The sequence below is a fragment of the Mauremys mutica genome, chromosome 17, assembly GCF_020497125.1.
Source record: "Mauremys mutica isolate MM-2020 ecotype Southern chromosome 17, ASM2049712v1, whole genome shotgun sequence".
Taxonomy (NCBI): Eukaryota; Metazoa; Chordata; order Testudines; family Geoemydidae; genus Mauremys; species Mauremys mutica.
Window position 1 is genome coordinate 29,474,201 of NC_059088.1, and position 26,590 is coordinate 29,500,790.

General features: G+C 52.3%; 1 protein-coding gene across 5 annotated transcripts in view; it reads right to left on the minus strand.

Moving 5' to 3' along the window:
- Window positions 1-706: 706 nt before the first annotated feature.
- The window catches only part of LOC123351413 (dual specificity protein kinase CLK2), a 30,537-nt gene continuing 4,653 nt past the window's right edge, over window positions 707-26,590 (minus strand). For 2 of the 5 annotated variants that reach the window (XM_044990734.1, XM_044990736.1), the window contains 11 exons: window positions 26,055-26,292; window positions 24,157-24,253; window positions 23,738-23,804; window positions 23,291-23,407; window positions 22,865-23,031; window positions 22,335-22,429; window positions 21,753-21,882; window positions 21,363-21,445; window positions 20,968-21,047; window positions 20,288-20,378; window positions 19,171-19,832 (listed from right to left, as the gene is read on the minus strand). In XM_044990734.1, the coding sequence (XP_044846669.1) occupies window positions 19,650-19,832; window positions 20,288-20,378; window positions 20,968-21,047; window positions 21,363-21,445; window positions 21,753-21,882; window positions 22,335-22,429; window positions 22,865-23,031; window positions 23,291-23,407; window positions 23,738-23,804; window positions 24,157-24,253; window positions 26,055-26,292 (1,348 nt within the window). In that variant the 3' untranslated portion in view covers window positions 19,171-19,649. Of the gene's footprint in view, window positions 3,111-3,375; window positions 3,494-3,691; window positions 3,794-4,530; window positions 4,691-5,051; window positions 5,181-5,335; window positions 5,460-5,623; window positions 5,768-7,511; window positions 7,590-8,642; window positions 8,794-19,170; window positions 19,833-20,287; window positions 20,379-20,967; window positions 21,048-21,362; window positions 21,446-21,752; window positions 21,883-22,334; window positions 22,430-22,864; window positions 23,032-23,290; window positions 23,408-23,737; window positions 23,805-24,156; window positions 24,254-26,054; window positions 26,293-26,590 lie in introns of those variants that run through there. The other 3 variants (XM_044990739.1, XM_044990737.1, XM_044990738.1) reach the window with 3 other exon arrangements.

The window sequence follows — 26,590 nt, forward strand, 5'->3', positions numbered from 1 at the left end:
CTACCCCCTGGCCTGGGAGGGGGGCCTGCACCAGCTGTGCCCACGCCTCTCCACCCCATCTGAGCCCACTGAAACACCACTTGCCCCCCTCACACATAGCTGGAGCTGCCCCAGGTGGAAGAACCGCTGCAGCCTGGCTCTTCGGGAGAGGGAGACGGGCATTTCAGAGGGATGGGGGCTGGGTCAACAGGGAAAGGAATGAGCTGTGAGAGCAGCTGCTGCTTTTGCCATTAAACACTCCCTTCCCTGCTTGCAGCCATAACCCCAGCAGCTCTCCTGGGCCTCCTGGCCTAATGGAAATTCTTTCCTAGCACAACTGCAGCCCAGCTCCTACCCCGCTAAGCAGTACATCCAGCACTTAGGGGCACATAATGACCAGGGAGACTGTTCAGACAATGTACTGCCCCCGAGCCTACAGGTGCTCTGACCCAGCGAGCATAACACAGGATAGGCCTTCCCCTCAGGAAGAGAGCAGCAGAGGGAGATAGGGTCCCCCTTCCCAGTGCTCCTGCGTCCCAGGGTGGAGCTTCCAGAGCACCCCTCACCACCCGTTACACGCTGCAGGTTCCAGCCCCCCTTCCCCACCCTCTGCCCAGGGGATACTCAGCTCCACCCAGGGCAGCTGACAGAAACTTGTGACTCCCCAGCTAGCTCATGCCCTGTTCCCAGGCGAGGATGATGGACATGAAGCCAACACAGACAGCCCTAGAGAACAAGGAGTTAAACTTTATTATTTTAAATAAAATCAAAGCTGACTTTGCATTTGGCACAGGAAAAAAAATCCACCACAGCTCTGGGGCAGGTGAATTGTGGCCTGTAGTGTGGAAAGTCTCCCTGCCAGCTGTCACCTTCTGCTTCTTGCATCCCCTGACAGCACCCAGCCCCACCCCTCCAGAGACAGAAAGGAGGCAAAAGGAAACGTATCCTTGCCCTTCCTACAGCTGCCAGCAGCTGAGTTAACCAGGAGGAAACCAGGGAGTGCTGAGGCCAGGCTGCTGCACTGCAGGGATGCACAAATGTAGTGCTGGAAGGCAGCACTTGTGGGCAAGTCCTATCCATCCCCCCCCTCCCCTGAGGGGGGGTTGCGTAAACCTAGATCCCCCAACAGGTGTTTGTCCAACCTGTTCTTAAAAACCTCCAGTGACAAGGATTCCCCCACCTCCCTTGGGAGCCTAGTCCAGAACTCAACCACCCTTCCAGTTTGATTAGACACTAAAAATGTTTTCCTAAGTCTCCCTGGCTGCAGATTAAGTTCATTGCTTCTGCTGTGCTGGCCACCCCCAGCCAAGGCAAGAATTCAAACCAACAGTGCAACCTATTCTGCACCCAGCCCCCACCCTAGGGAAAGGGGCCAATGCCTCTGCCCTGGAGCCAGGGAGAGTCTTGCTTGCTACCCCAGCACACTGGCAGGATAGGAGAGGGGGTGGCCACCACAACAGCAGTTAAGTGGCTTTTAGCTAGCAATGGAGCCTGGAGAGACGGCACTAGGGAGTGGCCAGAACATTAGAGCTGTTTCAAGCCAACCAAACTCAGCTCCCAGGGTGGGAATGGAGAGCTGTGCCTGCCCCACCCACAAGCCATCATGCTGTGGGATCTGCCCCCACCTCCCTCTCCATTGTTTGGCTTCCTCAGGACAGCCTGTGATGAGTGCTACCAGCCAGGGCAGGAATGACCCTAGACATTGTTGACCCCTGCAGCATTGGGGGAGGAGGTGGGGAGGCAGGCCGCACTAGGAGAGAACACAGCACCCATAGAGTAGGACACTGGGCACTATGGAGCAGAGATGTGGGGATCCCTGGGGAAAGGATGCAGATGAAAGCTAGGAGCAGAATCTCCTCCAGCTGATGCCCAGGGGCACTGAAGAATCATACAAAGAACAATCATGCTACATCAGCCGAGCCAGGGTATGGAAGGTCCATAGTGTCTCCCCCACAAGACGGGCCAGGGAAGCCAGGGCTATGGTGCCTGCTCTGCAACTTCCCCAATGACAGAGTAAACCTAGATCCTCAGGCTTGGCTCAGCCTCCTGGTACTACAGGGCAGGCAGCGCAGAGGCACAGGGAGCCCCAACACCCAGAGCAGCAGCTCAGGCCTCTCGCCTGTTAATCATGCGAGGAAGGAGTTCACCATAGGGCCCCAAGGCACGTGCTGGCCAAAGGCTGTAGCCACAGCACTGGGTGGGCAGCTGCAGGGCAGGGGACATAGGCCCAGGTTATTGGCACCAAAGTTACCCTTCACTGCACATATGTGCTGGGTGGCAGCCCCAAAGCTGCTCCCCATTCTCACCTCACTATCACACTGGGCCAACAGCCAACCAGCAAGCCACCCCCACCGGGAGGTCACAGCCGCTGCAACCACTGGAGGAAGAGCATCCTTGGCAGATAATGAGGTCCCCACTTCAAAGGCAATACAGTGAGAAACCTTCACCTATGCCTAGCCCAGAGCCAGCTCCACCCTCATGGCCTTACCCCCTGAATGGACAGAGGAGAGGCTGAGATTAGGATATAAGTCTTCCCCCTCTGCACAGGAGCAGCAGGTTCTCTGGGTTAAGCAGGAAGTGATTCCATGGGTTGGGAGGGGTCTGGGGATGTCAGGCCAACAGTGCAGCTGTGGCCAGGAAGAACCAGGAAATGCAACAGGCACAATTCCCACCCCACCCAAGCAGCTGGTGTTGGACATGGTGGGAAATGAAATGGGCAAGAGCCCCTTCCTGAGCACAAGGGGAACCCCATCTTTCCCCACAGCCTCTGTCCACAGGGGTGGTACAAACACGAGCAGCCTCCATCCATGAGGGAGGTGGTTAGAGCAGCAGAGTATCTGGGCATCCGTGCTTCCAAGCTGGGATGAGGAAGCCTGTGATTGGCCGAGGCAGACACAAAGGGACCCAATGAAAGTGCAACTTGGTTTCCTTTTCTTTAAAAATAGCCCATGTGAGAGTGATGGGGCCTTGGGCTTGGCCTGCCCCTACTGTGCCCGGAAGGCACTGCCCGCTGCCCCTGTTGCGGCATTGGCTGCTGCCGTGCGCACCGCCTGGTTTGAGAAGACGCCTGCGGCAAACTCCTCCTGTGCCTTCTGGAAGCTGGCACCCGTCCGACGATACAGGGAGTGGATCTAGAAGAGAAGCCCAGGATCAAGGGGTGCTGTACTTGGGCCCAGCACTACTACAGACTCTGAGCAGGCCACACAGCGGAGGAGAGGGGGCACCCTAGCTAGAGTGAGATACCCCAGAATCTGGGCAGGCTCAGCTGGGCCCTGCAGAGCCCAGCAGGACCCACAGGGCTCCAGCATGTGCTCAAAGCCAGCTCTCTGCACCACAGGGACAGGAAAGCACTGGCTGGCATCCTGCCAGAAGGCCAAGGCCCCACTCAGTACTCACCCTCTTCAGCATGATGATCCCCAGCACGGCCACCACCGTGAAGAACACAGCCACCAGGATCATGATCACAGCAGCAGCCTGGTTTTTCCTCAGCACAGTCAGACTTGCTATCCAGCCACTGCAATGAGAGAGAGGGCTGCCCACACGCACAGACTCCCAGCCCCCTCCCCATCATGACAGGAGCACCCAGCAACCTTGCCCAGCACCCAGTCCTGCTGGGATGGACCAGCCAGCACAGCTGGGCCTCTGCATAAGCAACACAGGGCCAGGCCAGAGAAAGGAGAGCCAGCTCCCCTGAGCCTAGCATGGCCCCTACCTGAATCCCGAGCCTGGGATGCCGATGGCCTGCAGCACATACAGAATGTCTTGGACGAAGAAGATGAAAAAGAACACAAAGAAGTTGAACGAGCTGTCGCTCCTGGGGGGGGGGGGTGTTGGGAGAGAGAGAGAGGGGCTGGGTTAGTTAGAGCATCCCTGCTCCCAGGGGAGACTCTCCCTCCTCCCCCCAACCCAGTGAACACAGGCCTGAGAAGCTCAGTGGTTTGAGCATTGGCCTGCTAAACCCAGGGTTGAGAGTTCAATCCTTGAGGGGGCCACTTAGGGATCTGGGGCAAAAATCAGTAATTGGTCCTGCTAGTGAAGGCAGGGGGCTGGACTTGATGACCTTTCAAGGTCCCTTCCAGTTCTAGGAGATTGGTATATCTCCTATTATTATTAATAATTTATTTTAACAGCCAGGTCCAGGAGGCACAGCCAGGCCTGTTCCTTTATCCCCCAGGAAACGCACAATTCAGTCACCCACAACTTGGGCATTTCACTCTCTTGGGGGGGGGGGCGGGAGGGGAAGGCTCCTCCCTAATTCCCCAAGGCAGACACAATACAGGGCCCCACCCCCTCCCAGGCAGGGGCCAGTGCTACTAGGGGAGCATGGAGATCTGGTACATTCCGATCATTATCCCTTTCTCCCATAGGAGTTTGGCTGCAAGGTCCACAGCCCAGAAGCCACGGAAGATCTGAGGTGTCACCAGTGGTGACAGCCAGGCAGACCCACTGCAGCTACAGGACACCTGTGGTGCCTTGGTAAATGAATAGAGCTGCCCAAGAATCAGAGGCTCTATTGATTTGCCAGCCCCAGAACTCCCAGCAGGGACGTACCGGAAGGCTTTGTACATTGGCCTGTACCAACACAGGAAGGAGCAGGGTGTGAAGAGGAGAACCCAGAGGATAGAGAGACCAAAGTGCGAACCAGTTGCAGGCTCCACGCAGAACGAGGCCAGGGAGGCCAAGAAGTTCAGGAAGAGAGTCACGGTGCTGGCTAAGAGAAACAGCAGGTTAGGAAACCCCTAGGGCAGCAGACCCCTAACCCTCCGTGTGTGTGTGTGTGTGTGTGTCACACACACACACACCCCCCCCAACAGCAAGATCCACCCCCTTTGGTCCCAGCACTGGGAGTCAGGAATCCTGCTGCTCGAGGGGGCATGGGAGTGCACCTCCCAGCCAACTCCCATATGCAGGGTATTCAGTCCCAGGCCCCATCCCCCTGAACATTGCAAAGTCTGTGCCTTCCCCCCTGACCCCCAACAACGTACAGGGATATTCACACCCCTCCAAACCTTCTCCTCTGCCCCCCGCATACTTGGGGATCTGCACCCTGGTGCCCTTCTCCAGATGCTCACCCATCCAGAGGTAGTACATGGAGGAGACTGTTTTCTGGAACTCCATGGGGATCTCCACAGCTATGTCCTGGTAGAAGCAGGGCTTCATGGGGCAGAAGGAGGGCAGCGGAGGCCAGTTGTTTTGTCTGACTGTCAAGCAAAGCAGAAAGGATGAAGCCAGAGTGCAACCAGAGCAGTTCCCAGGAGGAGGGGAAGGCTACGTGGTGTGTGGGTGTGTGTCCCAGCTGCACTGGGCCAGGGAGTCTGGGCTGCTGACCTTCCCCCACCCTGGCTCTAGCACTTACTTGCAGCATTGCCCAAAGCTGCGTTCTGCAGCTCCCGCTCCCGCCTGTCCAGCTCCTCCGCCTTCCGGTTCAGCTCCTCCTGACGCTTCAGCAGCTCAGCTGTGGCGGATGCTGCTGTCGATTCCTAACAGCGAGAGAAGGGGCGACAACTCAGCTAACGGGCCCCAGAACCAGCTGCTCCCAACCCCTCTCCAAACTGTGACTCAATTCCACCAGCCCCAACTGAGAGCACAGGAGTCAAACAACCCTATTGCCAGCATGCTCGCTTCCCTGCCCTGCACCCATCACCTGAGTTCCATAGGAGCCGTAGTTTTTGGATTCTGGGGGGCTTGGCTTCTTGGGGGGCTGCATGGCAGAGGCTGGCGGCTGGGGCACTTTGGTGACTGGTGGAGTCGGCTGAGCCCCTGGCTGGGGCTGGTAGGGAGGGGGTGGCTATTGGAGACATAAGAGAATAAATTAGACATGGACACTGCTCACAGTCTTCTGCTTATATCTAGGAGGCAACAGGCAGGGAGCAGGGGAAGAGACAGAACAGGCCCAGAGTGTGTAGGATGGGAGCTGCTGACATTCAAATGCCCAGAGCTGGTGTCAAGCTTCCTGGAGCGGCGCATGGGCACCAACCTCATGGCAGATTGTTAAGAAGCAGGGCACTGAACCCAGACTGGGTGTCAGGTCTACACTTAGATTTCACCAGCCAAGTGTCAACTCCCCAGGCGCTGTAAGAGCCTGACCATGGAGTCAGACAGTCCCTTTGGGCACTCTGCTCCCTCTATCTTGCCACCTAGGCAAGCTTGCCTTTCTGACAGATAGTCCCTTACACCAAAAATCACAACAATATTCAGGTTACTCCCAGCCCCGAAGGACGAGTCACTTATCCCAGCTCAATTGCACTTCAGATCTTACACTAAAGACACTTGTAGCCAGTCCTATAACTAACTAAAGATTAGTTAGAAATGAGAGTATCAGAGGGGTAGCCTTGTTAGTCTGGATCTGTAAAAGCAGCAAAGAATCCTGTGGCACCTTATAGACTTCCGACGAAGTGGGTATTCACCCACGAAAGCTCATGCTGCAAAACGTCTGTTAGTCTATAAGGTGCCACAGGATTCTTTGCTGCTTTTAGAAATGAGAGTTATTTACAAGGTTAAAGCAGGTAAACATACACACACAAATGAGTTAGGGTCTTAGGTTCCAAGAGGTGGTAGAAGCTACTGTAATATGCAAGCAGCGTGTTCTTTAGGGTCAACCCAGGCTAAGTATCTGGGAATTCCTTGCTTATGCTTCGAAATCTTGCCCTCTCAAAGTCCAAGCAGCATAGCGAGAGAGTTTCTTGTTAGGGATTTTTATGTGCTTCCTCCAAGAGTTCAAGGTGATGGGATGAGTTCCCATGCAAGCCTCCTCTTCATGTGTGGAATGCAATTAAGGTATTTGTTCTCTTATGTTTCAGTGGGCCTTCTTGGAGGGAAGGACCTAACACCACCTGTAGGAAGCCACCATTTTACATTCATTAATGCTCCTTTCCTGTTTGCTGACTTACACAATTACAGAGGATGAGAATGCAAATACTTAATACCACCTCATAACATGGGGTACAGATGTTCTAAGTGAGATTAATACATACAGCAACTTACAAGTATTCCATAAAGTCTAAACACAAACACATTCTTGTAAACTTAAGATTTTAACAAAACTAACACCCAGGCAGCCAGACTGGTTTCCAGCTGTGCATCTGTCAGTGTTCACTTGAAAGTTAGGGGCCTTGGCATGAGCTGGCACCGGGTCTGCCAGCCTGACAGCTGGGCATCACAGCTACTGCGCTATCAGCTGTCAACCCACACACAAGATGCCTCTCCATGCACATGTAGCAAGCCAGCTCAGCATGAGAGGCAGTAGGGGGCAGGAGGGCTCAGCTCACAGCAAGTGTGAGAAACCCAACACTATCCTCCCACCAAAACAAGAGCCCAGGGAGCCCCCTGTCCCCAAGAAACCCACACGAGCTGGCCAGTTGCCAAACAAGCCCCAGCTGAGAGGGACAGGCCACAGACTGGTGTCTGGGATGTAACCCAGGAGAAAGTGAGCATTTCCACAGCCAGCCAGACCAATGCAGAGGACTAGAACCCTGTGGCCAGTGCAGGCTCCTCCCCAATGCACTACTCTCAGCACCCAGAAGCTTCCTTACCCCTCTGTTATCGAAGGGGTTGTACACATCCAGCGTCGCATACTCCGTGCTAGGCTTGTGTTGCATCACAGCAGGATCCTGAAATGGAGCATGAACCTGCAGTCACTGGGACCAAACGGTGCTCCCATTCACCTGCTATACCCCAGGCCCTGCAGCAACCCACCAGCTCCCACTCCCAATACTCAGGGCAACATCCCCCTCTAGCCCATGCAGAGGGCAGTCTCTCACCCAGGGGACTCCCCGGGCCCTGGCAGCCAGCACAGCTCATAAATTTACTCAATCCAAGAGGAAGCTCGGGAAGCCAGGAACTGGGACACAGTCAGAACTGCTCAGGCCAACATGGGCAGCACTGGTCCGATAGCACCACCATGCAGAATGGCACAAACCCCACAATAGAGCAAATGGGGCACTTCTCCCTGGACTCCACTAAGGGACCTGTTTGGGAGTTAGAAAGGCTGAATGACGTGTACAAGTCTCTCATCTAGTATTTTAAGGAGACACACACAGAGGGAAAACAGCACCCAGCAACAGACTGACTTCTCAGCAGGTCTCGGAAGCAGAATTCCCAGAAAGCTTCCACCAGCTCCCAAGGGCTTTGCTGGCAGCCAGGCAGACAATGCATCAGCCCTGGAAGGCCAACAGCCAACTCCAGTGCTCCTACATGGCTCCGGGCACCCAGCGTGAGAGGCGGACACTGGAGCACAGCCCTGGCTTGCGGAGGGCAATGGCAGTGCAGGGGCGATAGGGAGGCAGCGGGGGCAACTTCAGGACCGGAGAGCAACGGGAAGTAGGACATGAGGCAAGGGCAGCGGCCAAGCCCCAAGGGGCAGCAGGGACCATTGTGCTCCCTCCCCCCCAGCCTAGGGGAAGAGCTCGCCTCTCTCCCTGGGAAACTGCACGAGTCGTTCTCCTGCGTGCACAGCCCCGAGGATCCGGGGGAGCACCGCCGCGGGGGGCAGCCCCCCTCCCCAGGCCTGTTTGCTGAGCCGCGCCCGGCTCTGGGCTGCCCCCAGGCCCCGCCGCGGGGGCCCGATGACGTAGATTGGGACGGGAAGCGCTGCCGGGGGAACGCTGAGGGGCCGCGCCCCCGCTACAGACCAGAACCGGCCCTGGGGTCCCCGCCCCGCGCACCTGGAAGGGGTTCTCGGGCTCCCCGAAGGGGTTCGCCCCGTTCTGGGCCATGCCGGGCTCCGGACGTGCGACCCTAGCCCCAGCGACTGACTCCGCTGCGTCCGCTCCCCCCGCCTGACCGACGCTTATTGGCTACCGCCCCACGTACGTCATCGGCGCTGCTCACGTTGCGGGGCGGGAACCCCGCACCCGAGGGCTGTGAGGCATGATCACGCGCAGCGGCAGCGTGTGCGCATGAGTAGGGCTAGAGCCGCCGCGCTGCGTGCTGGGATTTGGAGTTTCTCCAGCCCTTGAGCTCGCGCTGCCTCTCGGGAATGTCTCTGGATCCTTGTCCGCAATGCATGCTGGGAGCTGTAGTTTCCAGGGTGACACACCCAACAGAAGGGGAGGTCAGGCAGCAGGTGCCATTTTGTCTTCCTTCCCCTTCAGCGAGCGCGGCCGGCGCTGAGCAGGGCGGGGGCAGCTGCAGGCACGGGGCCTGGTTACCTCCCCAGCACATCAAACCCAGGCCCAGTCAGCGCCTGGCCAGCTCAGAGCTACCGTTACGGGAGGGGGCCTGTGAAGGGCTCCCCCACCCCAGGGCTTGGTGCCGCCTGGGCCAGGGCTGCTAGGCCCCTTCCTGCCGTAGGCTGAGTAAGTTTGAAGAGGGAGCCAGGAAACAACACTTGATTTGCAAAGAGGATGCAAGTGTGCTTAATTCAGAATGCAGGAGCAGCAACTCCCAGTCCAGAGAAACTTACACCCACCGGAGAGCAAGGAACATGGCATCAGAATAAACGCTCTGGCTGACAGACTGAGGGCAGGACTGGCCCTAGGCCTTTCGCCTTTCCTGGCTGTCACAGGATGGGTGGTTCCCGACAAGCCATTCTATGTGAGCATCCCAGGGCATTAGACTCAGATTCATTAATCATTGTGACTTAGTGATTTGCCATCCATCCTGAAAGCCACCACAACCCCCAGGCCTGCAGACTCTGAAATCTTACACAATTACAGAGGATCTACAAAATGTTCAGGCCCAGATGCAAGTGACCTGAATCCCCCCCAAGAACCCCAGCTCACAAGTGTGTCCAAACACAAGTGCTGTATCTTATAATTCACCATGCTTGGCACAAGCTCATGAATCCTTCTTTCAGGGAAGCCAAAGCAGTGAGAGGTTCAGGGCTTTACCACGAGATGGTGTGGTCAGGAGGTGCAGCATAAGAGAGTAAAGGTCACTCTGCAACTTCCAGGGTGATCCCACTTCCACACTTCTCATTCCAAAAAGATACTGTGGTTAAACTGGAGGATGGATTCCCACACCTCCAGGGAGAGAGGGTTCATGGAACAAAAACAGATGTTGCATCAGAGGAGCAGCCCAACTCCCAACTGAACTCCACTAACCTATAGTTACCCCAAGAGGGCGAGAACAGCAATTCTTACACAGGGCAGGGAGCACAGCAGAGTCTGGACTGAGCAGAGAAACTGGGCTACTGTGCCCCCGCTGCTGGTTTGTTCACATGATAGGACAGTGCAGCCCCAGCCGCAGGGACTGCATTGTGCTCTCTGTTGTTTTTTTTCAGAGAGCTGAGATCCATAGCACTGAGGCCAGAGATGCAGGAGTCAGATTCGGGAGTGCCCTGAGGCCTCACCACAGCCCCGTGGTCCTGCAGCATTTTCACCTTCCCCCCCAGTGACCTCCAGCTGCTTCTTATCCACCTTGTTCTGAAGAGGAAATGGAAAGGAGAAAGATGTTAGTATGAGGAGTCATGCGTGGAGCCACCCAGCTGGTACCATGAGCTAGGCCCTGCCCCAACACAACTGTCCATCCAGGATCACAGGTCACTTGATCCTAAGGAAGTATCACAGCCTTACCATATAAACAGGTTTTTCCTCTTCCTAAATTAAATAGGGTATTTTGCAATTATCTGCACCCCATGGGCAAGTGAACAGCCCCAGAGCTGGAGCGGGGTCTGCCCAGCAGCATATGGGGCTAGGGCCTGACCAATGGGTGCAACCCAATAGTCAAAGTTATGAGACTCTAATCCTAAGCTTCCCCGAGGAGCTAAGTCTCCTCTTCCCCAGGCCTGTTGAATTGGCTCCCCCTTACCTTGGGAAGCTGGTACTTCTCTCTGATGTGGGTTCTGATGGCTGCACGCTCAGCCTTTCTCTGAGGATAGACCACGTCCCGTTTGCTCCTGAGTTGGAAAGAACTGTGTCAGCAAGCTGCTTCTCCCAATCAGAACAGGGTGGTGGGTATAATGGATTTCACTGGGCTGGAGGAACCTTGAGACAGAGAACTGCACTCTCATGGACTGACCATCCTATGCAGCCCTCTGTGGGTCTGGGCCATGCTCTGTGCTCACTGAGGAGCATCACACACAGAAGATGACTATACAGACAGGCCTGTCATTAAAAGGGTCCCCTCAATATGTTATGGGACCCCATCAGATCCAAGCAGGGCCTAGAACATCTCATTGAGCCGGGCATGGTGAGGTGGCCAGTTGCTCTTACTTCTTGTCCTGGGTCCTCTGGTTCTGTTCTGCTGGACCCTTTATGCAGCCTCCCAATGCTTGGCAGTCCTTGTCCTCGGGAAAGACAGCAGAGATGTAGCACTGCAGCTGTTTCACTGGGGCCCTGAAAGCAGACTTCACTACAGATTCCATAGGTGCGAGTTGGAGAGGAGAGGTGAGCAGAGAGGCTGGAGCAGAGGCAGCAAGGACAGCAGCAGTCAGTGCTGTGCAAGGTGCAGAGACAGACCTCAGATACTGAAACAGGCCATCCGTGCTGAAAAGGAACAACAACATCCAAGCAATTTTCTCTGAGATCGTTCCTGTCTCACGAGCAAAGGAAAACAGAAAGCAGAAGATTCTGGAAGTGAATTGCAGGCTAGGTAAGTAGCATGGAGTGGAGGAGTTTTGTCAAACATTGGTCCATCTTTACTGGGGAGAGGTGGATGTATAGTTTGGATGGCCTTTGCCTTGGCAGAAGGGGGACCAATCTCCTAAAGGACAGGTTGGGCAGACACCTCAAGTGGGGTTTAAACTAATAGTAAAAGGGGAGGGTAAAAGAGGGAAGATATGAGCACTCGGCACAAAACTGAGATGTTGAGAACAATATTAATCAAGGAACCTAAGGACATGGGGAGAAGAAATTCTTAAATTGCCTAAGCAGCAAAGAGTCTTGTGGCACCTTATAGACTAACAGATGTTTCGGAGCATGAGCTTTCGTGGGTGAATACCCACTTCGTCGGATGTATGTAGTGGAAATTTCCAGGGCCAGGTATATATAAGCAAGCAAGAAGCAGGCTAGAGATAACGAGGTTAGTTCAATCAGGGAGGATGATGCCCTCTTCTAGCAGCTGAGGTGTGAAAACCAAGAGAGGAGAAACTGGTTTTGTAGTTGGCTAGCCATTCACAGTCTTTGTTTAATCCTGAGCTGATGGTGTCAAATTTGCAGATGAACTGAAGCTCAGCAGTTTCTCTCTGAAGTCTGGTCCTGAAGTTTTTTTGCTGCAGGATGGCCACCTTAAGATCTGCTATTGTGTGGCCAGGGAGGTTGAAGTGTTTTCCTACAGGTTTTTGTATATTGCCATTCCTAATATCTGATTTGTGTCCATTTATCCTTTTTCGTAGAGACTGTCCAGTTTGGCCGATATGCCAGCAATGCCCTTCTGCTATGTACATGATGGCGTATATTACATTGGTGGACGTGCAGGTGAATGAACCGGTGATGGTGTGGCTGATCTGGTTAGGTCTTGTGATGGTGTCGCTGGTGTAGATATGTGGGCGGAGTTGGCATCGAGGTTTGTTGCATGGATTGGTTCCTGAGTTAGAGTTACTATGGTGCAGCGTGCAGTTACTGGTGAGATTATGCTTCAGGTTGGCAGGTTGTCTGTGGGCGAGGACTGGCCTGCCACCCAAGGTCTGTGAAAGTGTGGGATCATTGTCCAGGATGGGTTGTAGATCCCAGATGATGCATTGGAAGGGTTTTAGCTGGGGACTGTATGTGATGGCCAATGGAGTCCTGTTGGTTTCTTTCTTGGGTTTGTCTTGCAGTAGGAGGCTTCTGGGTACACATCTGGCTCTGTTGATCTGTTTCCTTATTTCCTCATGCGGGTATTGTAGTTTTGAGAATGCTTGATGGAGATTTTGTAGGTGTTGGTCTCTGTCTGAGGGGCTAGAGCAGATACGGTTGTACCTCAGTGCTTGGCTGTAGACAATGGATTGTGTGGTGTGCCCGGGATGGAAGCTGGAGGCATGAAGGTAGGCATAGCGGTCGGTAGGTTTTTGGTATAGGGTGGTGTTAATGTGACCATCACTTATTTGCACCGTGGTGTCTAGGAAGTGGACCTCCCGTGTAGATTGGTCCAGGCTGAGGTTGATGGTGGGGTGGAAGCTGTTGAAATCGTGGTGGAATTTTTCCAGAGTCTCCTTCCCATGGGTCCAGATGATGAAGATGTCATCAATGTAGCATAGGTAGAGAAGGGGCGTGAGTGGACGAGAGCTGAGGAAGCGTTGTTCCAGGACAGCCATAAAAATGTTGGCATATTGTGGGGCCATGAGGGTGCCCATAGCGGTGCCACTGATCTGGAGATATATATTGTCATCAAATTTGAAATAGTTGTGTGTGAGGATAAAGGCACAGAGCTCAGCAACCAGTTGTGCTGTGGCATCATCAGGGATGCTGTTCCTGACAGCTTGTATTCCATCTGTGTGTGGGATGTTTGTGTGGAGAGCCTCTACATCCATGGTGACTAGGATGGTGTTTTCCGGAAGGTCACCAATGCATTGTAGTTTCCTCAGGAAATCAGTGGTGTCACGGAGATAGCTGGGAGTGCTGGTGGCATAGGGTCTGAGTAGAGAGTCCACATATCCAGACAGTCCTTCAGTGAGAGTGCCAATGCCCGAGATGATGGGGCGTCCAGGATTTCCGGGTTTGTGGATTTTGGGTAGTAGATAGAATAACCCTGGTCAGGGCTCTAAGGGTATGTTGATTTGTTCCGGTGTTAGTGTAGGGAGTGTCCTGAGTAGATGGTGCAGTTTCTTAGTGTATTCCTCAGTGCGATCTGAGGGAAGTGGCCTGTAGAATTTGGTATTGGAGAGTTGTCTGGCGGCCTCCTTTTGGTAGTCAGACCTGTTCACGATGACAACAGCACCTAATTCATCAGCCTCTTTGATTATAATGTCAGGGTGGTTTCTGAGGCTGTGGGTGGCATTGCGTTCTGCACGACTTAGGTTATGAGGCAAGCATTCTATGTATAGGTCTATGTAGGTCCAGACTGTCATTTTGACTGTCATGGTCGAAATGACAGTCTGGACCTATACATAGAATGCTTCTGCCGGTGTGCACAGGCAGAAATCGTGGAAAAACAACATCGCTTGCCTCATAACCTAAGTCGTGCAGAACGCAATGTCATCCACAGCCTCAGAAACCACCCTGACATTATAATCAAAGAGGCTGATAAATGTTAAAAATCAATGGTTGTAACCTGTTTAGGAAGGATAAGTGGGCAAAAAGAGAGAGAGAATGGCACTCTATGCCAAAAATTGCACTGCCTGTTTCTGATTCACTGATAACTCAGAAGAAAATTATCTTGAATGTTTACAGCTCAGTGTCCTAACAGATAAAGCACAAAATTGGGTATTAGCTACAGATAACCAAATTCCAGGGTGGCCATCTCCTTAAGCACCTACCTAGGATGTGTAGAAAAAAAATGATCATGGGGGATTTCAATTTGAGTGAAAGATGCTGAAGATCTCAAGCTGGCAGTATTAAAACAAGCTTGAAATTTCTAAATTTTTATCAATAATTATTTATCAATAATTTCCTATCTCAAAAAGTGTTGCAGTCAACATGGAGGAATTCTTTATTAGACCTTGTCCTAACAAATAGAGGAACTAATTAATTAACAGTAGCTTAGGTACAAGTAAAAGCAGCAAAGAGTCCTGTGGCACCTTATAGACTAACAGACGTATTGGAGCATGAGCTTTCGTGGGTGAATACCCACTTCGTCGGATGCACTCTTTGCTGCTTTTACAGATCCAGACTAACACGGCTACCCCTCTGATACTTAGGTACAGGTGATCATGACTTGGTCACATTTATACGGTGCAAGCAGAATAAAGTCCACACCTATAATATATATGCTTTATGCTTTAAAAGGGCAGATTTCACAAAGCTAAAAACAGTTTCAAGCCAAGTCAGCTGGAAGAGAGAATTTAGTCAGAAAATGTGATTGATAATTAGGAATCATTTAAGAACAACATATATAATAGATGCCCAAGAAGCCAAAATCCAACAATTGAGGAAGAAGGCAGTGCTGGGTAAAAAACCAGCCTGGTTTACAGGGAAAAAGTGAAAGCACATATAAGTGTGTGTGTGTGTGTGTGTGACACAAATGGAAGAGAGGCAAAATTGATAGTAATTAATATAAATCAGAAGTATGGTATTGTAGAAAATTGATAAGGGAAACAAAAGGACACAAGGAGAAATGTATAGCCAGCAGAGTTAAGGACAATAAGGATTTTTAACAAAATGTAAAAAGAATCCTGACAATGGTATTGATCCATTATTAGACTGAAATGGAAGTGTTGGTAATAATGCAGAAAAGGCAGAAATGTTCAATAAATATTTCTGTTCTGTGTTTGGCGGAAAACCAGATGTTAGTCTCATCATATGGTGATAACATACTTTGCATTGCAATAGTACGTCTGGAGGATTTTAAGCAGAAGCTTCTAAAGTTAGATACTTTTAAATCAGCAAGTCCAGATAACTCGCATCCAAGAGTTTTAAAAGAGCTGGCTGAGGTGCTCACTAGACCATTAATGCTGATTTTCAATGAGTCTTGGAGTACTGGCTAAGTTCTTACTGGGTAAGGCAGCACATGAGCTGATTTTCAGTGGCACTCACACTGCCCGGGTGCTGGCCACCGGTCCAGGGGGCTCTGCATTTTAATTTAATTTTAAATGAAGCTTCTTAAACATTTTAAAAACCTTATTTACTTTACATACAACAATAGTTTAGTTATATATTATAGACAAAGAAAGAGACCTAAAAACATGAAAATGTATTACGGGAATGCAAATCCTTAAATGAGAGTGAATAAATGAAGACTCGGCACACACTTCTGGAAGGTTGCCGACACCTGAACTAGAATGATATAAAATGTACTTGGCACACATTAAATGGATAAAAAACCTGATCAGTCTCAAAATGTAATTGTAAACGAGGAATCATCATCAAGCGGATGTGTTTACAGTGGGGTCCTGCAGGGATTGGTTCTTGGCCCTACACTATTTAACATCTTTATCAATGACCTGAAAGAAAACACAAAATCATCAGAGTTTTCACATGACACAAAAATTGTGGGCATGGTAAATAATGAAGAGGACAGGACACTGATTCAGAGCCATCTGGATTGCTTGGTAAACTGGGTGCAAACAATATGCGTTTTAATACAGCTAAATGTAAATGTATACGTCTAGTAAAAAACTTAGGCTTTACTTACAGGATGGAGAACTCTAAGCAGTGACTCTGAAAAAACATGGAGGTTCTGGGGGATAATTAGTTGAAGTTGAAAGCCTAATGTGACACCATGGCCAAAAGACCTAATGCAAGCCTGGGATACATAAACAGAGGACTCTCGGGTAGGAATAGAGAGGTTATTTTACCTCTCTTTGGCACTGGTGCGACTGCTGATGGAATCTGTGTCCAGTTCTGGTGCCCACGATTCAAGAAGGATGTTGATAAATAGGAGAGGGCTCAGAGAAGAGCCATAAGAATAAGGATTAGAAAACATGGCATAGTGATAGGCTTAAAGAGCTCATTCTATTTAGCCTAAGAAAGAGAAAGTTAAGGGGCAACTTGATTACAGTCTGTATCTACATGGGGAACAAATGTTTAATTATGGGTTCTTCAGTCTTGCTGAGAAAGGTCTACCACGATCTAATGGCTGGAAGTAGAAGCTAGACAAATTCAGACTGGAAACAAGGCGTAAATGTTTGACCGTGAGGGTAATTAACCATTGCAACAATTTACTGAGTCACAATAGATTCTCTGTCACTGAATTTTTAAATCAAGATTGGGTGTTTTTTTTAAATATCTGCTCTAAGAATTATTTGAGGGCATTACTCCGCCCTGTGCTATACAGGAGGTTTGACTAGATGATCACATTGGTTCCTTCTGGCCCTTGGAATCTATGAATCCATGTAGGGCATGGCGAGGTGCTATTTGTAGGGATGTCCCAGTCCCAAGCTGGCCTGGGAGGAATCTCTGGCATGACAAAGACAGACAGACAGGCAAATTCCAGTGGCTTTGAACCTCCTGACCAGCTCAAGTCAGGATACAGGACCCAAGAGACCCTCAGTGCTGCTAGTTCCACTAACATTTCCCATTCAGACATCATCTGGAGACACACAGCAGCAAGTGGAGTGGCTAGACTGCCCTGATATGCCAAGGGGATTGCTCACCATCCTGGGAGTTGGCTGTATGGGGCACAGAGGGCAAGCATGCCGAGCCAGACACAGGTCCAGGAATTCAGTACCTGGGCAGCAGTTGCACCTGCCTCATGGCCACAGATTATCATCCATCCTCTTGGAGAGCAAGAGAGAGAAGCTAGAAGGAATGCGTAGCCCAAATGCAGCCACTCCCCACCCAGCCTCCAGGTTGCCAGACTGATAGCACAGGGCTTGGTAGCTCAGTGCATAATGTCCAGGGCAGAACTCTGGTCTCTCTCAAGCTGCAAGGGAGTTAGCTATGTTGCTACCCAGGAGGCTGAGGGCAGGTGGTCAGGCTGGAAATAGGGATTCTCTCCTGGACCTAGCTGGGTACAGGGAACAGGTTACTCACTCAGATCCAGCTCCTGCTTGCCCTCAGCTGGACACTGACGGCCGGCACAGTGCTGTCAGGCTTTCCTGTGCTCAATCCTGGATGCTCATTGTGTCACTGCAATGTGATAAGCTGCTGGTTGAGCAGCACTGTTGGAGACAGATTAATGCTCCCAGCCCAAGCTCCTTAAATTGGAATCAGGACACGAAGATGACTCAATGTCACCCCATCCCTCACCCAAGTCTCAGCTCTCACTAACTCCAGGTGAAGCTGAGCTTTTCCTTTATCCTTCTGAGTGATGACAGGGTGCTAGGCTAGGGCACAGTCTGTCATAGCCAGATGGTGCATTAGCAAAGCACCCTACATGAGGACTCCTCATGCATCGGTTCTGTCTCTCCCCCTCAGCCCCCTATGAGACTTTCCCTGCCAAGCATTTAACCAAGAACTAACATGAAGATTCCACTATGTTCGTGACGTCCCTGCAGGCTCCAGTGGGAGATAGCCCAGTTCAGACAACAACTCCTGCTGTGCAGCTGGTAAAAGAGCAGAGAGGAACAGAGAGAATAGCTCAGCAGCAGAACAGGTGGCTACACTGTGAGTTTGGGTAAGGAAAGCTCTTGTTGGGATGGCCGCCTGCAAAGGGATAGCTACAGCGCACCTAGACAGTTTTCCTGACAGCCATCACTAATACAGTCAATACCAATACATGCTCTGGCAAGACCTCAAACACTTAGGCTCACTCGGTGCAGACATTAATGAGCCTGGGACACTTTAAAAGTTTGGATTTGTCACAGCAACCTGGGCTTAAAGTCCGCTTTTTTTTTCGTTTTAGGAACTGGCTGCCAGCCCCACACCAGAGCTGGCTGCATTTCATATTTAGCACTAATCCTGAAATGAGGAGGCTTTTCCAGAGGAGCCAGCACATGCTCTGCTGTCCCCTGGAACAGCAACTGACGTCTCCAATCCTCTTACAGCCAACAAGCCAGGCTGGAAGACCAGAAGCCCTGCTGCAGTGACCTCTGCAGAGGTGCCAAGGCTACTAGGTAGCACATGGCAGCCACAGAAGGCACAAGAGCAAAGAACAATGCATAGGAAGTCCATCAGAGGAATGCGGACAGGAGATGGCCCCACTCCCTCAGGAGGGAGTTCTGGCTGCAAAACTGCAGAGCTGTCTCTGTCCCCAGTCCGGTCTCCACCCTATAATCGAATCAGAGTCACACAGCAGTAACTCTGAAACAGGATTGAGGCATCAGGGCTTATAGCTCAAATCCAGCTGCAACCCTCACACCAAGAGCAACCCTTGGCAGGTGCGTTTTTGGGCACCAGTCAAGCATTCAAGATTGGAATGAGTTTTACAGCTGGAGGTGGGTCAAGCAGAGCAGAAACCAATACAGAGATCCTATCCCCTCAAGTATCTTCTTGCTGGGACAAAGGACTCCCTTCCATCCTCTGCAGAAGCACAGTGTAACTGATGCACAACATCAGGGCCCAAAAAAACCACCAACAGTACATTTACTACCCAATACAAGACAGAAGCTGAACCTCCATTTCCAGGGAATTAGCAAAGATCTGGGGGTTAAAGTTCTTATTTAGGCTAATGTCCCATGCACCACATACCCCATCTTCTGGGATGGGGGAAGCAGCGCCTCAATCCCAGGGCACCGGAAAATGCCGAGATGGGCCCCCACTAGTCTGGACGCAGACTGGGAGGAAGGCCAGAAAGTTTAATTGACTTCATATTTATTTTCACAAAAAGACTGTACAAAATTCATATAAAACTCTGGTGCGGGGATGGGCTATGACACTGATCCAAAAAAATAATTCCCATGCAACCCCACCAGCTTCATAACTTACAAGGAAATGGATGAGCTACAGACAGCCGGGAGCCCTGGGGAGGGCAGGAGGAGAGAACAGGAGACAAAGCAACACATGAACAGAGGTATTCACAGCATGGACGTAAGAGGCCCCCTCCCCTAGGAGTAATGGCAGCAGCAGGGGCTTGGGTCCATGGAGCTCAAAGGCAGATATAGATTCGGGTATTTACAATATCTCACATATTAACAGTTTTACATAGTAACAAAAAGATCCAGGGGGTTTTGTTTGGGGTTTTTTTTGTATAAAAAAAGCACCAAGTGTCCGAATAGAAATCACATAGGCCTCCACGGGGGCTAGAATCTGAGGACAGACTGGGCACCAGCAGCGTCACCGGCTGATGTCTCGGCTAGAGTCCCACACTTTTGGGCTTGGCTCTGTTTTCAGCATGTCGAAGAATGGGTGTTTGAGTGCCTCGGCCAGAGTGATGCGCTTTGACGGCTCATACTCCAGCATGCTCTCGATGAGGTCGAAGAGATGGTGGTGGTCCTCAGCCTCAGAGGTCAGGTATCTCTGGGAAGATGAGGGGGAGAAGTCGGGGGAAAGACACAGCATGGCCCACCACCCTCACTGCAGCACAGCTGGGAGCTCCCAACACGCTTCCGGGGCAAAGAGCCCAGTTAGGGCTTGGGACCTAGAAGGCCTCAAAGTTGTGGAGCATTCTAATGAGCACGTGTTGTCCAGTTCTCATTTCTCCTTCGCAGGCACCTCCCACAGGGCTTCTCAGCCCCCAACCCCCTTCCCAGCCTTCTGGCTAAGCTCCCATCACTGCCTTTTCCATTTCCAGTCTTAATCTCTAACTCAGTTCCAGTTTCCATCGAGAACCCATGTGGACAGAGCCTTTCGGTGGCTCTCAGCAGGCCACGTTCACAGCCCTGCTGGCTACACAGAGTCCAAATTCTCAGGAGCTGGGGCAGGCATTAAGAGTTCCCATGGGAAGGGAGGGGTGCCCCAGCTGGGAGTCTTACCCGCAGTGGTTTGCAGTTCTCCCGGACATAGCGGCCTGCAGAGGTATTCTCGTCCCAATCCAGGCGACCATGGTAGAAATATTTCTGCTTCCTGCCAGAGTAAGAGGTGACACAGTAAGGGTAGATCTATACTACCCGCCAGATTGGCGGATAGTGTTCGATGTATCGGGGATCGATTTATTGTGTCTTGTCTGGACACGATAAATTGATCCCCAAATCAACGCCTATACTCCACCTCGGCAGGAGAAGTAAGCGTAGTCGACGAGGGAGCCGCGGCAGTCGACTTGCTGCTATGAGGACGGCCAGGTAAGTCGAACTAAGATACTTTGACTTCAGCTACGCGAATAGCGTAGCTGAAGTTGCGTATCTTAGTTTGAACCCCCTCCCCGCTAGTGTAGCCCAGGCCTAAATTACAGCAGAAGGGACTGAGCAATGGGGCCATAACAGCAAGGAGCTGGAGTGGAGACCCCCTTGCCTCCATAGAGACTCAGCCACCCAGACAATACGGGGCGGGGGTCACAGGCATGCTCGGCCGCTCTACTCCAGAACAGCACTGTAAACAGAGCTGATTCAGGAAGGAACCCCTGAGCCCAAGCCCCACATCAGCAGGAACTACCACAGGGAAACGAGGCAAGGAGAGCAAATGGCAGGTCCTGCAGCATCCCGCCAGCCTCTCTCACCTGGTCTTTCGGATCATCCGTGAAGGAATCGGACCCAGGATCCTCTCCATCATGGCCAGATGCTCCCGGTTGTCATGAGTCTGGAAGAGAGACAGATTGGCCCAGCTCATAAGGGGATGTCATGAAGCAGACTCGGACTCCTGCACAGCTCGAGGGATTCTCCAGCTCACTGGTGCTAGGATGTCTCAGCCTCTTACTGCAGCCACAGAATGAGTGTGGTTCCTGGCTGCCAGCCAATGCCCAGCGCACTGCTGACTGCAGCACCAGAGGACACCAATGATCGGGAGAACCCACTCTCAGGCGTGGATGTCCCAAAACAATAGTGGGAGAGTGCCAGGATTTGACTCCATCAGCTTGAAGCTGATGCGGTTGTGGAGCAAGGACATGAGTCTCACCTGGAACAGGGTGAAGCCCACATAATACTCGAAGACAATGCAGCCGATGCTCCACACGTCACAGGGCTGGGTCCAGCCAAGTTCTAAGAAGCAGAGGGGTTATTACCAGAGGGAAAGAGCAGTCACTGCACAAGATCTGCAAACCTCCTTTTCTATAAGCTGCTGCCAAAGGAAACTTTTGCCTCGACTGACACTCAGCGTGCTCACAGCCTGTACTGAAGCCAGTGCTCTGAGCTGTGCATCTGCTGGCATTTCTAGAAAAATGGCATGGCAGGGAGGCAAACAGCCCATAGCTCAGCGAACAGAGCCCATGGTGCCTACTCAGTGTGATCCCTGGGAACTTAGGGGCCAGCATCCTGCAGCCCAGCACACAGAGCCTGCGGTACATACCCAGTAGGACCTCTGGGGCTCGGTAGTGCCTGGTGGAGACAATGGTGCTGTGATGCTCATGATCAAATGTTGCACTGCCAAAATCAACCACTCTGATGGCCGTGCTCTTCACGCTCCGCTCATCTCGCTTCTTGGAGAGAGGGAGAGAGAAGGGACCAGTTACACAGGAGTTTCACCAGGCAGCCTCAGCCCCTTGCACAGCAGGGCACCACAAAAATGGATCGCTTTGGAGGAGCATCATTAGGCCTGGCACTTGTCCTTCCACTCCTGCCCACCCACAAGCGCCAAGGCTGCTCTCACCAGCTCTCAGAGCACCCTGGGACCACTGCTGTCTGTTTACAGAAGATGAAGGCAACTCACGTGATAACTGGGCCCTGAACAGACACAGGAACCCTATCAGTTCCATCCCATCCACCTCCCAGGGGCAGGAGACCGACACTGCAGAATTGTTCCCTACAGCACAATTCACTAGTGCTCCCACCAGGAAAACGGGTGCCCCCCACCCCTTCCTATCTGATTGTAGGGCCAGGGGAGGCCAGAACACCTCACAGGAGGCACTTAAGGTGAGGGCAACCCCTTTACCTTTTCCAGATTATAGGTGAGTTCATAATCTGAGTTCACAAAGAGGATGTTCTCGGGTTTGAGGTCCGTGTGAGTGAGTTTATTGTCATGCAGAACTGGGGAGGAAAACATGATCAGAGTCAGAGTCCATTAAACCCAGCTGACACCGACACCAGTTTGCAGTGGTCGGTGAATGTGGTTTACATTGTCAGACACTGCTCCAGCCCAGGGTGCAGGGAACTGGAGCTGATGGGCTCCACACACAGAGCTGTGGGACACAGGAAGACAGGGTACCCAGGTCTGTTGCACCTCTCTGTCCCCATCCCACATGATTACTGCTCTTACAGAGACGGGTAAAGGAGGGTGGGTTCACCACAATGCACCATTTTCCTTCTCTTGGTAGGCAGGGTGGGCTTGGCCTTGGAATCTGCAGAAGGGAGCCCCTTCTAGTGATGGGGTGCCCTGGGCCTATCAGATGCAGAGCTGGCACAGGTGTGGCCCAAAGATCCTCCCGACCCATCCTGTCAGGGAGGGGAGCGGCTGCCACTCACATTTCACAGCCTGGCACACCTGGTAGGCCATATGCCGCACTTGGTGGATGGGGTAGGGCAAGTAGTTGTTGTCCTTCAGAAAGTCGAAGGTGCTGAGCCCCAGCAGCTCAAAGGAGATGCACATGTGGCCATGGTAATCGAACCAGTCAAACATCTGCACACACAGGCTGAGAGGAGACACTTCTGTTAGAGACGGTCCTAGTCCTCCCCGGCCATTCCCCACCCTCCGACGGGGCACAGAGCAGCCAAGACTGACCCCAACCCTACAATACTTTGAACAATGAACTCAGGACCCCAGTACGGCAGCCTGGGATGGCACTGCCGCCCCACACCCTGCCATGGGCTGCCAGGCAGCTCCCTAGCAGCTGGAGGGCATACGGCTAGGATGACACTGCCTCCCTGGCCCCACCACAGCAAGACACTCACTTCTTATTCTCTGGATCCTTCTCATTGATTTTCTCCAGCACGTTGATCTCCAGCCGAGCAGCCTCTTTATACTTCTCCACGTTTTTTATGATTTTTAGGGCAACGCGTGCGCCCCCTCTGGGGAGAGGAAGGAAGAAAGCAAGGTCACTGTGGAGCTGAGCCCACACCCTGGGGAAGGGATGTCATGGACTAGCCAGGTCCAGCAGAGATTTTGGTTGGCTGGACAGTGCAGGCTGAGATGGTGGGTTTATTCCACTACAAACAATCACAAGACCCACCATTGTATCCCACACCATATGGGATCAGCAGTGGGTGCCTACTGATCCACACTGGATTTGAACTGGAGTCCAGGAGGGAGAGGGCTCATCTCCCCACAAAAGCTCCAGCCTTTACACACACATTCAGCTGGTTGCCCGCCCACCGTGCGAGCCCAGTCAGCACACTTACCTCCGGTGATCCACACACTGCACCACTCTGCCAAATGTGCCTTCCCCTAAGGTGCTAATAATCTCATCTGAGAGGGAGAGAGAGAGAGAAGGCGACATGAGGGGGTGAGCAGGACCTGGGTGCAGCGCATACACAAGGCAGAGGAGAATGCATTGCAACACCTAGCCTGCACACAGCTTGAGACACCAGTGCAGCAGAATGCTGACACCGGCTGCACAAGGCAACTGCCCTAGTTCCCTGGTATTTTGGTAACAATGCAAAATAGAAAATTAATATCTTTAACGAAAGGGAAGGAGGGAGGGAAGGGGGTTTTCTCTTTAAAAACAATGAAAATAAAACAGAACAGAAAGATAAGACAGATCTGCGACTGCGATGGGAGCTTAACTAGAGAGCTAAATTATGTTACGATTCGGCTGTACATCTTTCTTGTAGCCAGTCGCCGACGCGATAGATCAGATGCCCCTCGTCGTCGTCCTCCACACTCTTGGCCCTTCTGCTGCTCTGTCGACTCCGCTGCTGGCCCAGGCAGACAGGGAATTCATCATTCACCAGCCAATCAGATTTTCAAACCAGCGCAGCAGCCAGCGTCACACATTGGTTGGTTTGGAAATTCACATGGTTGTTTGAGGAGGGGTTGCAGGAGGAGATTCCCAGCCAATTCATACGGCACAGAGGAATATATAACGATAGGGATATTGCAAGGGAACATGTCAAGATACAACACACTAGCTCAGAAAAGAAAAAAACAGTTTGCTTTTCTTTGTAGCAAAAAAAGAAAAAAAAAAAAGGAAAAAACCTACAAACAGCCCCCCCCGAACCAGTGCAAGAGCGAAGACCAGAACAGGGGCGAGCGGAAGGGGTAGTGAGAGGGAGGGGCCAGCTGCTCTCACTCCTCTGGGGCTTTGGAGAGGAGCAGTGCTGACGTTCAGGTCCTGGGTCACTGCCAAGAGAGCACACGGTCACCAGCCAAGTGTTCGGTGACCACAGGGAGGGGCTCACATCAGCCCCACATCAGCCGTCAAGGAAAGGCAGTGGCAGACGGCGTGCTGGGAAATCTGTCACAAGTAAAGGGCCAAACTGCCCCTGCACAGACATCCCCACCCTTTTCCAACAGCCTTCCCCACCCCAACACGAAAGGAAGAACTAAGAGGTTTACAAAGCACAACGCTGCATCCAGAACCAGACAGACCTTGTGAGTAACAACCCCCGAGGCAGATCAGAGACCTCTTCATCTGCCCTCCCCTAACCAAACTGGTCCTGGAGAGACTAACCCCCCAGAGAAAAGGAGCACAAAGTGGAATGGGCACAGCCTGGGATGAGGTCAGATGAGAGACTTGCATCAGAGAAGAGAGAGTTCCTGTTTTCAGTTCTTCTTCAGCTAAGTAACCCCACACTTGGGAGCAAAGAGCCAGCAGCCTGGGGGCCCTATCTCCAGCCCAGGACTCCCATCCTAGTCCTGGAACAGCCCTGAACATGCAGCCAGGACACCAAGTGGAGACAGAGTATCTTGAGCCTAAAGAAAACGGAAGGCAAGCAGCAGCGTAGGCAAGAGGAAGAAGGCTGGGGACCCTACGCTGGAAAAAGCCTGTTGCCTCCATCTGAACTGACTGGTCCACATGCCAAACTGTTTTGCCAGAGCCCCCTGAACAACATCTTAAATAGCAAGGGCCCACCCAACAGAAGCTAAGGGATGGCTCTACTGCTCAAACACAAGAGCTGAGCACCCCAGGGACCAGGCCTCCTGCTACAGCACCACTCCAGTGGGGATGCCAGGCACTGGGGCTGCAGGGGCCAGTCCTTCAGTCACAGTGATACTGAGCTTTCTGAGGCAAGGACCATCTTATCTCCTCCATGCTGCCCGGCACAGAGACCCTGCCGCTTGATTGCGGCCCTTAAGCAGTACTGCGATACAGACAACACACACAACTACAACAACAGCACCCTACTGAGGGACAGGAGATGGGAACGACAGTCACAGCGTCACCGCCTGGGGAAACAAGAGGTGGGGGCTGCACAGACCCACATGGGTTGCACTGGGCCCCATTGGGCGCCCAGCTCCTCTCCTGGCTTCTCCTACTGGAGGGTGGGTAACCCAAGAGGTGCCCGAAAGCTGCCTGGGCCCATCAGGCTCAGGGCAGCTGCTGCACTGGCGCATCAGGACGGCGGATGGGAGCAGCTGCCTGCACTAGATTTTTCTATGCATTTCACAAGCTGAGTCTGAGACTGTGTAAGAAAGTAAGTGAGTGTCCTACTTACCAAGCGCGCAACCTGGGAGAGAAAGGTTACAGGGAAAGATCTGGAGTTACAGGTTACTCACCGATGAGGAGCGGCTAAAGGACCGGCTGCGGCGCCGTCTCCGCCTGTGCTTATTACGCCGGCTGCTTTTGCAGCTCCGGTAGCTGCCGTCATGGTCCCGGGAGCGCCGGTACTCATAGGAGTGGCGGTACTCAGTTTCATAGTAGGCTTCCCCTCGTTCACGGCTGTAGTCATTCCGCCTGTAGCTGTCACAGTAGCGCCTGTCATAGGCTCTCCTGTCCGAAGAGTTGTCGTCATAGCTGGGGGTGGGGAAGAAGAGTAATTGGAACATGATTGGGCCCAGCTGGAAAGCAGCAGCAGCAGCAAGCCCCAGCTTCCCTGAGTTGGGGCTGCCCTGAGTTCAGGCTTTAGTGACTGCTCACATGCTCCCCCAGGAAGGACTAAAGCAGCTCTCCCCACAGCCCCATTGGCAATAGTCTTCCAGACACCATCCTATGCCTGCTGGCATCAGTGCACTTCCCCCCAAATGACTGGCAGGGGGCAGCCAGTCAGTCTTTCCTCCAAACTGGGGCACCAAACTTGCCAGGCCACCTAGCT